The sequence below is a fragment of the Stegostoma tigrinum genome, chromosome 7 (assembly GCF_030684315.1).
Source record: "Stegostoma tigrinum isolate sSteTig4 chromosome 7, sSteTig4.hap1, whole genome shotgun sequence".
Classification (NCBI taxonomy): domain Eukaryota; kingdom Metazoa; phylum Chordata; class Chondrichthyes; order Orectolobiformes; family Stegostomatidae; genus Stegostoma; species Stegostoma tigrinum.
In genome coordinates this window covers 97,276,544-97,291,260 of record NC_081360.1, presented here as the reverse complement: position 1 = coordinate 97,291,260, position 14,717 = coordinate 97,276,544, and the positions used below count along the sequence as shown (strand labels likewise).

At 43.4% G+C, this 14,717-nt stretch overlaps 1 protein-coding gene across 6 annotated transcripts in view; it reads right to left on the bottom strand.

Annotated features, from left to right (window-relative positions):
• Window positions 1-1,427: 1,427 nt before the first annotated feature.
• sec22a (SEC22 homolog A, vesicle trafficking protein) overlaps window positions 1,428-14,717 on the bottom strand; it is a 77,697-nt gene continuing 64,407 nt past the window's right edge. For 5 of the 6 annotated variants that reach the window (XM_059647533.1, XM_059647535.1, XM_059647536.1 and 2 more), the window contains 2 exons: window positions 4,732-4,797; window positions 1,428-2,923 (listed from right to left, as the gene is read on the bottom strand). In XM_059647533.1, the coding sequence (XP_059503516.1) occupies window positions 2,723-2,923; window positions 4,732-4,797 (267 nt within the window). In that variant the 3' untranslated portion in view covers window positions 1,428-2,722. The remainder of the gene's footprint in view (window positions 2,924-4,731; window positions 4,798-14,717) is intronic. The other variant, XM_048535151.2, reaches the window with a different exon arrangement.

The window sequence follows — 14,717 nt, the reverse complement described above, 5'->3', positions numbered from 1 at the left end:
CAATTTCAGTGTCATCTGCAAACTTACTTACCATACCTCCTATGCTCACATCCAAATCACTTATTTAAACAACAAAAAGCAGTGGACCCAGCACCGATCCTTGTGGTATACTACTAGTCACAGGTCTCCTGTCTGAAAAGCAATCTTCTGTCTTCTGCCTTTGAGCCAGTCCTGTATCCAAATGATCTAACCTTGCTAACCAGTCTGCCATGAGGACCACGTCAAATGCCTTACAGTAGTCCATGTAGATCACGTCCACTGCTCTGCCCTCATCATCCACTTTGTCACTTCTTCAAAAAACTCAAATCAAGTTAGTGAGACATGATTTCTCAAATATAAAGCCATGTTGACTATCCTTACCTTTCTAAATACATGTAAATCCTGTCCGTCAGGATTCCCTCCGAGAACTTGCCCACCACTGAGATCAGGCTCACTGGTCTCTATTTCCTTGCCACCTTTCCTAAATAGTGGCACCATGTTAGCCAACCTCCAGTCTTCTTGCACCTCAACTGTGCCTATCGATGATACAAATATCTCAGTAAGGGGCACAGCAATCACTTCCCTAGCTTCCCACATAGTTCTAGGGTACACCTGATCAGGTCCCAGGGGTTTATCCAGCTTTGTGTGTTTTAAGACATCCAGCACCACCTCCTCTGTAATATGGACATTTTATAACTTTAATTCAAAAGGTAATCTGGAATAAAGAGTCTAATGATGACCACGAAACCATTGTCAATTGTCAAAAACCCAGTGATTCACTAACGTCCTTTAGGGAAGGAATACAGTCATTCTTACCTGGTCTGGCCTACAAGTAACTCCAGATCCACAGCAATGTGATTGACTCTTAATAAGGGTTGGGCAATGAATGCTGGTCTAGCCAGTGATGCCCACATCCTTAAATGAACTTAAAAAAACACAGCTGCCAGGGTGGGATTTGAATGCATGTCCCTGGAGCGTTAGCCTGGACCTCTGGATCACTAGTCTAGTGACATTATCACTAAAACATGCAAAAATCACTCCTTGTCAGGGGATGTCTTGACTAATCGCTGCTTCCTTTATTAGCCAATTTTTTTCCAACCTCATTTTCAAGTTATTTCTCTGTCACCATAGTGGCTGTTGCCTCAACCCACTGCTTTCTATAATTTGGGCTGTGGGAAAATGAGCCACAGATATATCCATACCTTCCAACAGCAAGTGGGGGCAAAAAAATTCCAGAAACAGCAAATATCCATGGAACATAAATTTGCATCCAAAAGGGTTAGGAAATAACTACTTGTTTCAATCTTTCGTTGCCAAGCTTTGGCAGTCGTTGTGAAAGGGTACAGACCTGAATATGTTTAGTCTGTTTCTGACCCCACAGCTGCTGAAAATCTGCTTGGTATTTCCAGCAACATTCTAATTTTATTTAGAATACAGATGTAGGCATGCATTGTTCATTTTTTTTTAAAAGAACTGCTATTTAATCAGAATTACCATACTGCAGCCTTCATCAAGTATATAAGATAGCTTCAATGTATTTTTACTGGAGAAAACATCTGGTGATTACTAGTTTCTCTAAATATATATCTTAGATATTTTATTTCTTAACAATTTTCTACAAAAGTTTGGAACATGTTCACACACTGTATACAGACATTTGCATATATGATATGTTTCCCAAAAGAGCCCAATTCTCTCCCAAAACTATCAAAATCTGATTGAACGAACCTTGAACCTGACAAGTAACAGAGGCGCTGTGTGCAGGTGTAGGAAGGGATTGTGCCATGGGCTGGAGACAGCAGGTTTGTTTCTGCGATTGCTCACAAGTTTAAAATCTTGAACTCAGAAAGGCAAGTCCTGAAACAAAGGCTAGAATCTTAAGTGCATGTCAATGCAAAACAAAAACTGAGAGGTGCAATAAGCACATGTTCTCAGCCTTCCAAACTGGCACTGATAAGGAGGCCTGACAGTAGGTCTACCTGACTGTGGATTTAGGGAACATTCAGGAAGGGTCAGAACTAAAGAAAGCAAGTTTAAAAAAAAAGAGGAATGGACTTGGTAGTTGGCTGGAAAATGGTGGGTGGGTGAGGGATAATAGCAGCTGGGGCATGCCAATGTTAGCATGGGGACCTATCATGAGCTTCAATGGACAAAGACACCTCAACAGAGAGTCAGCATCCGCAGAGGATGCTGCAGTCTCTCGTTATGCGTTAGCATCTGTAGCGGAGGACATAAAGAACAACTTTCTAAAGTAACACTTACAGGACCGTCTCTCTCACGCACACACACACAAAGAATGGCTGCTTAATTAAGGTTAAGGCGACAAAGGTGCCAGGGGCAACAGAGCCACACCCTGATAAATGTCTTCTGAAAGGAAAAATAGAATGGAAATAAATTTCAGTATAAGGAAAGGTGAAGTTTCACAGTAGCTCTTTGTCTGGACTGAATTAACATAATATCCACAATTTTCTAGCTTCATGCTGAAACAGGTCACTATTTATACATAGATTGCAACAATGAGAACATGAATGGGCTGACAGCGGAAATTCGTCCTCACAATTTCGATTTGCAGCACTCAGTTTGTCACAACAATTCTGAAGAATTCAAATATATTTTCCCCCATTTGGCCCATTTCTTGTCCCTTTTTTTGTATAAAGAAGCTAATTATTTGTTCCACATTATCATGTGCTTCCTGTGGAATCATAAATCTCTTGAAACAGCTGCTTCCCGCAGTCACAGACTGTCACACGTTATAGTCTGGTGCCTTTCCCTGTGGCTGCCTCATCCATGTCTGCAGAGTAGCAAATGCAGCCACTGTGACGTGAAACAGAATTTGCCAGGTGTTGCGAAGTTCATGCAGGTACAGATTGCACAGGCAGACTAAACCAAACATCAGAAAAGATTTCAAATTCCTCCGTCCGCTGTAACATGCTAGAAGGTAACACTGAAAACAAGAAAACAGAGATTAAAGAGAAACATTTTTTGAAGATTTAATTCAGATACAATAAACCTGGTGTAATAGCAGACCTCCAATCCACGACATTAACTGGGCTTTCACCAGTAAGAAACTGCACTTTCATTTCTCTAGCGAGAAAAATTATCAACTTAATTAAAACACAACTCTAAAAAGAGGCGAAACTATTCCAAAAATTAGGTTACTTCAATTGCAGGGAGAGACTGAAGTAGCTGAATGTGCTTACACTAGAGAAATTTATTTAAGCTTTATTAAATTAATTTATTTAACTAATTTAAGCCTTTCAAAACTTTAATAGGTAAAAATAAACAATTGAAAAAATGTAACACGTAACTGCAAGTTCTAAGCAGGAGCGGTGAGTCAGGTTCAGAAGACGGGGCGGGGGGGTAAACAGGCTTCACATAGCATAATCTCACAGAGGATCAATCATTTGCAAGGTCAGCTGTATGAATTTTACTCATGGGTCAAGTAGGACAGAACATGAAACATTAACTTTTTTTCTGCATTGCACAGTTGAGCATAAGTATGCCTGATGAATTTTTGCTCCAAACTACAGCTGAATCTCAACATTAAGCACCATTTCCGCTGTATTATTTACTGCTGTGTTGGATAGCAGAGAGTTACAATTCATAAAGCACAACTAAAAAGAAATCAAAAAACTTTCCTAAAACTCTTCCTAGAATGCATTTGGGTCTTGGTTTAAACGAGTCACCACCTCTGCCTCACCATCACATCAATTCAAGTTATAGAACATGGACAACCAAACAAGGAAACAATAAGACCAAAACAAAACTAAAGATACTGGAGTAGAATTAAGCCATTCGGCAATGGCTGGTATGTTTCTCAGTCCCATTCTCCTCCGTTCTCCGGATTACCTTCAATCCTCTTACAAATCAATAACCTACTCTATGCTGAAGACAATCAAATATGCCAGAGTTTGACCAGAACCTGCCTGGTATAAATTTACCGCAGGATCCAGAGAATACCACGAGAAAAAGAAAATCTGCTTGGAAGGTGGCTGCTGTGTTCACCGAGCCAGAATCAGTGCACCACAGAAGTTGCTCATTAGCTGGTACACACTCTGGATGGGACGCTAAGGATGTGAAAGGCATTGCACTATGTTAACACATATTCCACACTGCTTCCTATTTGTACCACTCCTGTGCAGCAAAACAAAGTTCAATATAGGTGACAATAGCAAAATCTTGGAAGAAGCGACCAACGGTATTGCTGACTTGAAATATATATTACAGATTAGAATAAGTGATCCAATAACATTGTAACCTGCACTTACAATTACAGCAATCCTGTGGACATTTTAATCTTATCATTCCAAAACAAAAATCCTTATTCCTTTCTTTGTTATAACATCTAGCTTGTCAGAAAGGTCCTAAATTATCTATTCTTCTTGGCAACATGCCCAAGCTGTTGATTGCCCTTTGCGTAAAGAAATATTTTGGAACTGCACATGCCCTTCATTATACTGAATCTATCCTGATGCAGCTGGAATTGATATTTACTTTCACTAAGACATCAACTTTCATTTAACTCCGTCAGGTCCATGCGAGACATATTTTTCGAAGCTACAGGCAAGAATGATAACAAGAACTTAATGGTATTCAATAAAACAGACATTCTAGCCAAGGGGATTTCTCAAGAGCTTGGTTCAAAGTCTTGAACAAAAGGACGTGTTTTCACATGCATCAGACACCTGGCTGCAACCCCCCCAGAAAGAAAGAGAAGGTTCACCTGAAATTGTTCGGTAACTAGGAACTTACCTGATACAAACATGCAGCAGTACCAATGAAGAAGACAGCAATGTTGTTGAATTCCTCCTCATCATCCTGTTTAAAAATAATTCGGTGTTATTCAAAGGATGGAGGAACAAACATAAAAGGCACAGAAGATAATATTTTATTCTAAAAACTGCAGCGTCCACATCACAAGTTCTTCTAGCTGTTAAACCAACACTGTCAATGTCATTGCTCCAAGTAACAAGTTTTTTTTTGTTAACATTTTTATATTTCTTTACAGATCGAACTAAAATAAAGAATGACTTGAGGGACATAGATACCAGCTGACAAAATTAGTTATCCATCACAGAGAAATTGCTTAAATTAAAGCAGAAAATAAATGAGGGGAACTGGAGGTGTCATTTAGCCCAGAACTTCAGTTTGAATCTGCTCATAGAAACATACAGCACAGAAACAGACCCTTCATTCCAACTCGTTCATGCCAATCAGATATCTGAAATTAATCCAGTCTCATTTGCCAGCATTTGACCCATATCCCTACACACCCTTCCCATTCAGATTTCCATCCAGATGGCTTTTAAATGTTGCCCACCACTTCCTTAGGAAGTTCATTTCAGCAAAGCATTCAAATTTCAGCAAGGCGTTCGATAAGGTTCCCCACAATGGGCTATTGTACAAAATGCGGAGGAATGGAATTGTGGGAGATATAGCAGTTTGGATCGGAAATTGGCTTGCTGAATGAAGACAGAGGGTGGTAGTTGATGGGAAATGTTCATCCTGGAGACCAGTTACTAGTGCTGTACCGCAAGGGTCAGCGTTGGGTCCGCTGATGTTTGTCATTTTTATAAATGACCTGGATGAGGGCGTAGAAGGATGAGTTAGTAAACTAGCAGATGACACTAAGGTCGGTGGACTTGTGGATAGTGACGAATGATGCTGTAGGTTGCAGAGAGACATAGATAAGCTGCAGAGCTGGGCTGAGAGGTGGCAAATGGAGTTTAATGCAGACAAGTGTGAGGTGATGCACTTTGGTAGGAGTAACCGGAAGGCAAAGTATTGGGCTAATGATAAGATTCTTGGTAGTGTAGATGAGCAGAGAGAGGTCCATGTACACAGATCCTTGAAAGTTGCCACCCAGGTTGACAGGGCTGTTAAGAAGGCATACAGTGTTTTAGCTTTTATTAATACAGAAATCGAGTTCCAGAACCAAGAGGTTATGGTGAAGCTGTACAAAACTCTGGTGCGGCTGCACTTTGGGAGTATTGCGTACAGTTCTGGTCACCACATTATAAGAAGGATGTGGAAGCTTTGGAAAGGGCGCAGAGGAGATCTACTAGGATGTTGCCTGGTATGGAGGGAAGGTCTTATGAGGAAAGGCTGAGGGACTTGAGGCTGTTTTCATTAGAGAGAAGAAGGTTGAGAGGTGACTTAACTGAAACATATAAAATAATCAGAGGGTTAGATAGGGTGGATAGGGAGAGCCTTTTTCCTAGCATGGTGATGGCAAGCACGAGGGGGCTTAGCTTTAAATTGAGGGGTGAAAGATATAGGACAGATGTCAGAGGTGGTTTCTTTACTCAGAGAGTAGTAAGAGAATGAAATGCTTTGCCTGCAATGGTAGTAGATTCGCCAACTTTAGGTACATTTAAGTCGCCATTGGATAAGCATATGGACATATATGGAATAGTGTAGGTTAGATGGGCTTCAGATTGGTATGACAGGTCGGCACAACACTGAGGGCCGAAGGGCCTGTACTGTGCTGTCATGTTCTATGTTCAATACATGCACTACCTTCTGTGTGAAAAAGTGGTCCCCTAGATTCTTCTTAAATCTTTCCCCTCTTACCTTAAACCTAAGACCTCTAGTTTTGGACTCTTTTTTGGGGGTGGGGGACCTTGACTATTCACCTTGTCCATGCCCCTCATGATTTTATAAACCTCTTTAAGGTCACCCCTCAGTCTCCGAAGCTCCAGGGAGTACAGCCCCACCCTATTCTGCTTCTCCCTGTAGCTCAAACACTCCAACCCTGGCAACATCCTTGTAAATCTTTTCTGCACTTTTTCAAATTTAACAACATCTTTTCTATTCAGTTCGATGGAATGAAGCCTCTCAATTGATTTCAAGGACCAATGAAGTACCTCGGCCTTTCACATTTGGCATGAGCCCACATACAATTAAAATTCCCAATTTCAAAACAGACTGGAAAGCCTGCAAGTACATTGGCATGAGAAGCAGAGAAGTTGAACTTTTGCATTAAGTTTCTGAAGCCAGGAATGGAGCAGAGACATCCCTCTGAAGCTGCCTTTGTAATAACCTGACTGTCCAATTGCTTGGGGCCGACACTGGGATTGCTGTGTGCAAAACAAAACCCACAGGCAATCAAAAAAGGGAACACACTAAATGGGTCAATCTGGTCTTTCCCATAATCTTTAAGTAGCCGCTTTTCTGTCATCAGCTATTGCACATGAAGCCACAAGACTGGTAATCTATCCCATAACCTGAGTTTGAGAGAGTGGGTTAACTATAATTGGCTTTGAAGGCATTGGACCAGGGAAGCAAACAATTCAGTTAGACTTCCGGCTTTTGAGGGATTTTAGGCGATCACTCCTGCTGCACGTGAGCAGATAGAATCAGGCTTGACTCCCCACCTCTTCCACAGCCTGCCTACACTCAATGTTTGGATTTGCACTCGATAAGCAGCTATGTGGGGGCAGGCACAAATGCGAGTAAGGTGTCAGTGGAGCTGTATCTTGGCCAGGAGTAAGTGAGTAAAACAAACCATCTGAAGCAAATATTGAACACATGGCATGTGATTCCAGCAGAGGGCCATGTAACACTGCATCAAGTCAAATCACCATTTAGCTGCTCAAAAAAGTCTTGAAGTACAGTAACTGAGTGACTAGAACATGACACATTATAGTCAAATAGTTTTAAGAACTGATCTGGTTTCTAAATAATTTTTTAAAATTCCAATAGCAGAATAAATTACTTTCATCCTCTAATGACAGCAAATGTGCAACATTAAAATACAAGATCATAAATTTGCATTAAAATACAAGATTAAGAAGCAACATTAAAAATGTCGCATTTACAAAGACTGAGCGAGCAGTGAAGCCAAAGAAAAGTATGCTGGCTTTATATAATCTTCCAAAAACTCTCTAATCTTGAGTAAAGAGACTACTTTTCTGGAAGCAGTGTCGAGTATAGAGGGAAACTAAGTACCAACATGCTTCAGCTCGACAGGCTTGTGGCTGTAACCGTACATGTGGTAAAGTCTGAATTTCTGTGAGGGAGCCCTTAAGGATTGGCAATCAGCCAAGCACTTAGCGAAAAAAGGAAAAGACTGGCAGCAAGTATTTACAGCAGGATTGCCCAGTGGCTAGTTACAAAGACATGTCAAGGTCTATGCACTTGGCTACAAACCCTAAATAGGGTCTTATAGAGTAGCACAGGGACATGTGGAAGAAAAACTGTTCTCCTGGCAAGACCCTCTCCCAAAACATTCCGATTATCTGCTATTGCTTCAATGTGGCCCTATTTATGTCACAAATGAACAATTAGTCCGGATTGCACATGCAATTTATGACCAGGAGCGGAAGCATAGTGGCACTGTTATAGAACTCATTATCCAGGAACATGGACTAATGATCTGGAGACATGGATTTCAATCTCACCACGGCAGCTGAGGAATCTAAAATTAGTTAATTAAATAAATCTTCAATAAAAAGCTATTGGTCGGGGAAGGTGACTGTGAAACTACCAGATTGTGGTTAAAAACCCATCTGGTTTGCTAATGTCCTTCAGGCAAGCAATTCCACTGCAATCTGGTATAACTAGTGATTCACCATCGCCTTTTCAAGGGTGATTAGGAATCAGCAATAAGTTGTGAATTTGGCAGCGTCACCCATACCCCTTAAATGAATAAAAAGTAGCAAATGTTTTCTCCATGGGGTAAGAAAAGGTTATTCAGTTCACCTCATCCCACACAGGCATTGTAGAATCTGTTCAGACAATAAAAATCTATCACATCCATTCATTCAATCTCACAAAAGGAAAGGCTCTGCATGAAGATTCTCAAAAATAATTTAAGTAAATTTCCAGACAATCTGTGCATCACCATTAGCAAAGGAATAATGATGCCCCAGATCATTTGATCAACAGTCTAGTTACCCTTACAGCCTTTAGAATAATACTCAATTAAAAATTAAACTGGAAATGTCACTTAACTTCGCATCTCACCAACAAAAAACAAACATTAATGATCCCCAACTACAGCGAAAGTTGTTGCATTTATAGTCACACATTTTACAATATTGAGATGCACAAAGCTCTTCTGTAGTATTTTTGGAACAGTCACTGTTCTGGGAAACAGAGAGGTTCACTTCTGCAGAGCATGATGTTCCATCCAGCAATTTCGTAGTTGTTAGATAATCTGGTTTCTTTTTAAATGTGTTGCTGATTGAGGGATTAATATTGTTTTGGACACAGGGAGAATATCCCTGCTCTTCTTTCAACAGTGCCAAGGGATGTTGACAACTAATTGAGGAGGTGAAGAGAGTTTCAAATTGCAGTCACAACTGAATGGCAGCAACAGTGCGCTGCACTGGTGTACCAGCTATGATTACTGTTGTGTTCAAGTCTCTGAAATCAGACAAACCCACAGCCTGCTGCTCCAAGTTGAACTACTTCCGTAGCAACTGACTCCATCTTTCTCCCTGGCAACAATTTGAGATTAGGCCAGTCTATCTGCAACTTTACAATGATATTTGACCCAGAGGTGAGCTCCTGGTCTCTCATTCACAGTGTCACAAGACAAAGATTTCCAACTACATCACTGTCTCGGCTCACAACCTACTGACACAGACACCTGCCTTTGGTATCTCTGGACTTGACGACTTTTCCAGCACACACCTGGCCAGTCTCCCACATTGCTGCTCATGTCGTAACTCAAATTAAGTTTTATTCAATGAACACACTATTGACCTAAACAAGCTTCTGGGCAAGCAATATCTTGACTTCAAACTTTCATCTGTGTTTTCAAATCTTACCACAGTCTTATTGCTTCTCCTAACACTGTAATCTCCTATAGAGATAGTAGGAACTGCCAATGCTGGAGTCTGTGATAACAAGGTGTATAGCTGGATGAACACAACAGGCCAGGCAGCAGAGGAGCAGGAAAGCTGACATTTCAGGTCTGGGCCCTTCTTCAGAAATTCTCCAGACCTGAAACGTCAGCTTTCCTGCTCCTCTGATGCTGCCTGGCCTGCTGTGTTCATCCAGCTCGTCACGTTGTTAACTGAAACCTCCTTGTTCTGCCCTGTAGCCCCATGAGATATCTATGCTCCTCTAACTCTAATCTCTTGAACTACCCTGATTTTGATTCTTCCATCATCGGTGGCAGTGCCTTCAGTTGCCTCAGTCCTAAATTCTGGGATACCCTCCCTGTAGCTCTTCACCTCTCTACATTGATTTGAGGGAGGAAATCATACTTGACGATTATCTGGTCTAACATCCTTGATTGTGGCTTAGCAACATATTTTGGACATTTTGATGCAATCAAGGTGCTGTATACGTTGTTTTATAGTCCTGAGTCTGCAGAATACATCCCACAAACATGAGTTATGCACCTAGCAAGACGCAGCAGCTTTCTTTCTAATGAACTGCAAGTCCTATTCTATACTGACGTTTAGAGACAGGGAAGAGAAAATGTGTTGAAAAGATACAAGAACCATGCTTTTTTCTTGAAATTTGCTCACTCTTCCAGTGACCTTTAATAGATATAAGCTAAGCAAAGAAAAATCATTTAAAACACTGAGACCTATCATAGCAAATAAAAACAAGATATTTTTAGATTCATCATAATGTAACCTTGATGTTAAGTACTGAATTCTTCACAGAATACCACTGAATGTAAAGCTAAAATGATTCTTCTTGCCCAGAACTAGAAGCAGCTTTCTCTTGTTTCCCAATTTTAATCAGAAAATGCTGGAAATATTCAGGCCAGTCAGCTTCTGCAAAGACAGAATCAACCTCTTTCCAGTTCTCACCTGACATAATGAAATTCACAAACATTAACCTCTCACTAATGCTGGTCCGAGTCAGATTTTAACATTAACACAAGGATTAATGGCCACTCGTGATTTAACTTGGGGTCTATTAATTACATCTATGACTCTGAGGATTTAAAAAACAAACGCTGTTCCAAAAACATCTCTTGCTTTAGACTAGTAAATCTCATCCTTTCCTGTTTCAGTTGCCTGCCAATGCTACAAAGCACCCCTTCCAACGTTTTAAAACTCCTCGGACAGATTGACTCTTCTTTTCTGCACTTTCAACTAGATCAATTGTACAGAACTTCCTTCATAATTTGGAGCACTGGCCTCTAAATTCATCTTTGCCAGTCTCTCTGATGCCTTTCTAATGCATTAATATACTTTTGACGGCAAGATACCCAAAATAACACATCAAAATCTATCAGAGGTAATAGGAACTGCAGATGCTGGAGAATCCGAGATAACAAAGTGCAGAGCTGGATGAACACAGCAGGCCAAGCAGCATGTTAGGAGCAGGAAAACTGACGTTTTGGGCCCGAACTATTCTTCAGAGATGGGGGAGGGGAAGGGGGTTCTGAAATAAATAGGGAGAGAGGGGGAGGCAGATCGAAGACTGAGAGGAGAATATAGGTGGCGAGGAGACAGACAGGTCAAAGACGGGGAGATGGAGCCAGTAAAGGTGGCTGTAGGTGGGGAGGTAGCGAGAAGATAGGTCAGAGCAGGGAGAACGGACAGGTCAAGGGGGCGGGATGAGGTGAGTAGGTAGGAAATGGGGGTGCGGCTTGAGGTGGGAGGAGGGGATAGGTGAGACGAAGAACAGGTTAGGGAGGCAGGGACAAGCTGGGCTGTTTTTGGGATGCGGTAGGGGGAGGGGAGATTCTGAATCCACATTGCCACCATTGGGCTGCAGGGTTCCCAAGCGGAATATGAGTTGCTGTTCTTGCAACCTTTGGGGGCATCATTGTGGCACTGCAGGAGGTCCAGAATGGAAATGTCGTCTGTGGAATGGGAGGGGGAGTTGAAATGGTTCGCGACTGGGAGGTGCAGTTGTTGAGTGAGAACTGAGCGTAGGTGTTCTGCAAAGCAGTACTCAAGCCTCCGCTTGGTTTCCCCGATGTAGAGGAGGCCACAACGTGTACAGTGGTTGCAGTATACCACATTAGCAAGATGTGCAGGTGAACCTCTGCTTAATGTGGAAAGTCTTCTTGGGGCCTGGGATGGGGTGAGGGAGGAGGTGTGAAGCAATTCCTGCTGTTGCAGGGGAAGGTGCCGGGTGTGGTGGGGCTGGAGGGGAGTGTGGAGCGGACAAGGGAGTCACGGAGAGAGTGGTCTCTCCGGAAAGCAGACAAGGGTGGGGAGGAAAAAAACGTGTTTGGTGGTGGGGTCGGATTGCAGATGGCGGAAGTGTCGGAGGATGATGCATTGGAGCTGGAGTTTGGAGGGGTGGTGTGTGAGAACGAGGGGGATTCTCTTTTAGTTATTATTGCGGGGAGAGGGCGTGAGGAATGAGTTGCGGGAAATGCGGGAGACATGTTCGGGGCTGTTCTTGACCACTGCGGGGGGGGGGGAATGTTGTGGTCCTTGAAAAACGAGGACATCTGAGCTGTGCGAATGCCTCACCCTGGGAGCAGATGCGGCAGAGGCGAAGGAATTGGGAACAGGGGGAGGGAGGAGGTGTATTATTGGTAGCTGTGGGCTTGAAATGGATATTGGTTTCTAGGTGGTAGCCCGAGATTGGGGTTAGAGAGGTCCAGGAAGGTGAGGGATGTGTCACAGATGGCCCAGGTGAACTTAAAGTTGAGGTGGAAGGTGTTGGTGAAGTGGATGAATTGTTCGAGCTCCTTGCGGGAGCATGAGGTGGCGCCGGTACCGTCATCAATATAACAGAGGAAGAGGTGGGGTTTAGGGCCAGTGTAGGTACAGAAGAGGGATTGTTCTTCCATACACCCTACACTGGCCCTAAACCCCACCTCTTCCTCTGTTATATTGATGATGGTACCGGCACCACCTCGTGCTCCCATGAGGAGCTCGAACAGTTCATCATCTTAAACACCTTCCACCCCAACCTGAAGTTAACCTGGACCATCTCTGACACGTCCCTCACCTTCCTGGGCGCCTCAGACTCCATCTCAGGCAACCATCTAGAAACTGATATCCATTTCAAGCCCACCAATCCCCACAGCTACCTAGAATACACCTCCTCCTACCCACCTTCCTGCAAAAATTCCATCCCCTATTCCCAATTCCTTTGCCTCTGGCACATCTGGTCCCAGGATGAGGCATTCCACTCCCTACATCTCAGCTGTCCTTGTTTTTCAAAGGCCGCAACCTCCCCCTGTAGTGGTCAAGAATGTCCTCGACCATGTCCCCCGCATTTCCCGAAACTCAACCTTCACAACCCGTCCCCGCAGTAATAACCAAAAAAGAATCCCCCTCGTCCTCACATACCACCCCCCAACCTCTGGATCCAAAGCATCTTCCTCCGACACTTCCGCCATCTGCAATCTGACCCCACCAAAGACATTCTTCCCTCCCCACCCTTGTCTGCTTTCTGGAGGGACCACTCTCTCCGTGACTCCCTTGTTCGCTCCACACTCCCCTCCAGCCCCCCACACCCAGCACTTTTCCCTGCAACCACAGGAAGTGCTACACCTACCTTCACACCTCCTCCCTCACCCCCATCCCAGGCCCCAAGAAGAGTTTCCACATTAAGCAGATGTTCACCTGCGCATCTGCTAATGTGGTATACTGCATCCGCTGTACACGTTGTGGCTTCCTCTACATCAGGGTAACCAAATGGAGGCTTGGGTACTGCTTTGCAGAACACCTACACTTGGTTCTCAGTAAACAACTGCACCGCCCAGTTGCGAACCATTTCAACTCCCCCTCCCATTCCTCAGACGACATGTCCATCATGGGCCTCCTGCAGTGCCACAATGATGCCACCCGGAGGTTGCAGGAACAGCAACTCATATTCCGCTTGGGAACCCTGCAGCCCAATGGTATCAATGTGGACTTCACAAGCTTCAAAATCTCCCCTCCCCCTAACACATTGCAAAACCAGCCCAGCTCATCCCCGCCTCCCTAACCTGTTCTTCGTCTCGCCTATCCCCTCCTTCCACCTCAAGCCACACACCCCTTTTCCTACCCACTAACCTCATCCCGCCTCCTTGACCTGTCCGTCCTCCCCGGACTGACCTATCTCCTCCCTACCTCCCCACCTACAGTCACTTTTACTGGCTCCATCCCTGCCTCTGACTTGTATGCATCCTCTTCACCTATCTTCTCTTCTATCCATCTTCGAGCCTTCCCACGCTCTCCTTATTTATTTCAGAAGCCCCTTCCCCTCCCCATTTCTGATGAAGGGTCTAGGCCTGAAACGTCAGCTTTCCTGCTCCTAAGATGCTGCTTGTCCTGCTGTGTTCACCGAGCTCTACACCTTGTTACATCAAAATCCAGCCACGTCTTCAGCAATTGTATGCACCAGGTTGGAACAACTTGTTTTAAATCAAAAGCCGTCAATTGATGAACAACCACAACCTTTCTTCCTGTTGTCAGGCTCGTCCAATTGGCTTCTGGATATCAAAATCTCCTGTAAAACACAGTGTAACTTCTTGCACCATCTCTTACCTACTCAAACAACTCTTATCAACAAGATGTCTAGTTGATTGCAATTGCCAATTATTACCTTGTTTACTCTAGGTAAGTTTCTACTCATTACTTTGCACTTTTCTCCAGTTTTTCTGCTGCAAACAACTTTGCTATTTCTTCTGTGGTCACAGAATAGCTGCAGCACAGGAGGAAGCCAAGCAGCCAACTGTAGACCTAGGATAACAAGGTGTAGAGCTGGATGAATACTGCAGGCCAAAGCATCAGAGCACCAGGGAAGCTGACGTTTCGGGCCTAGACCCTTCTTCAAGGTGCGATATATAAAAATTGTTTTGTAGTCCTGAATCT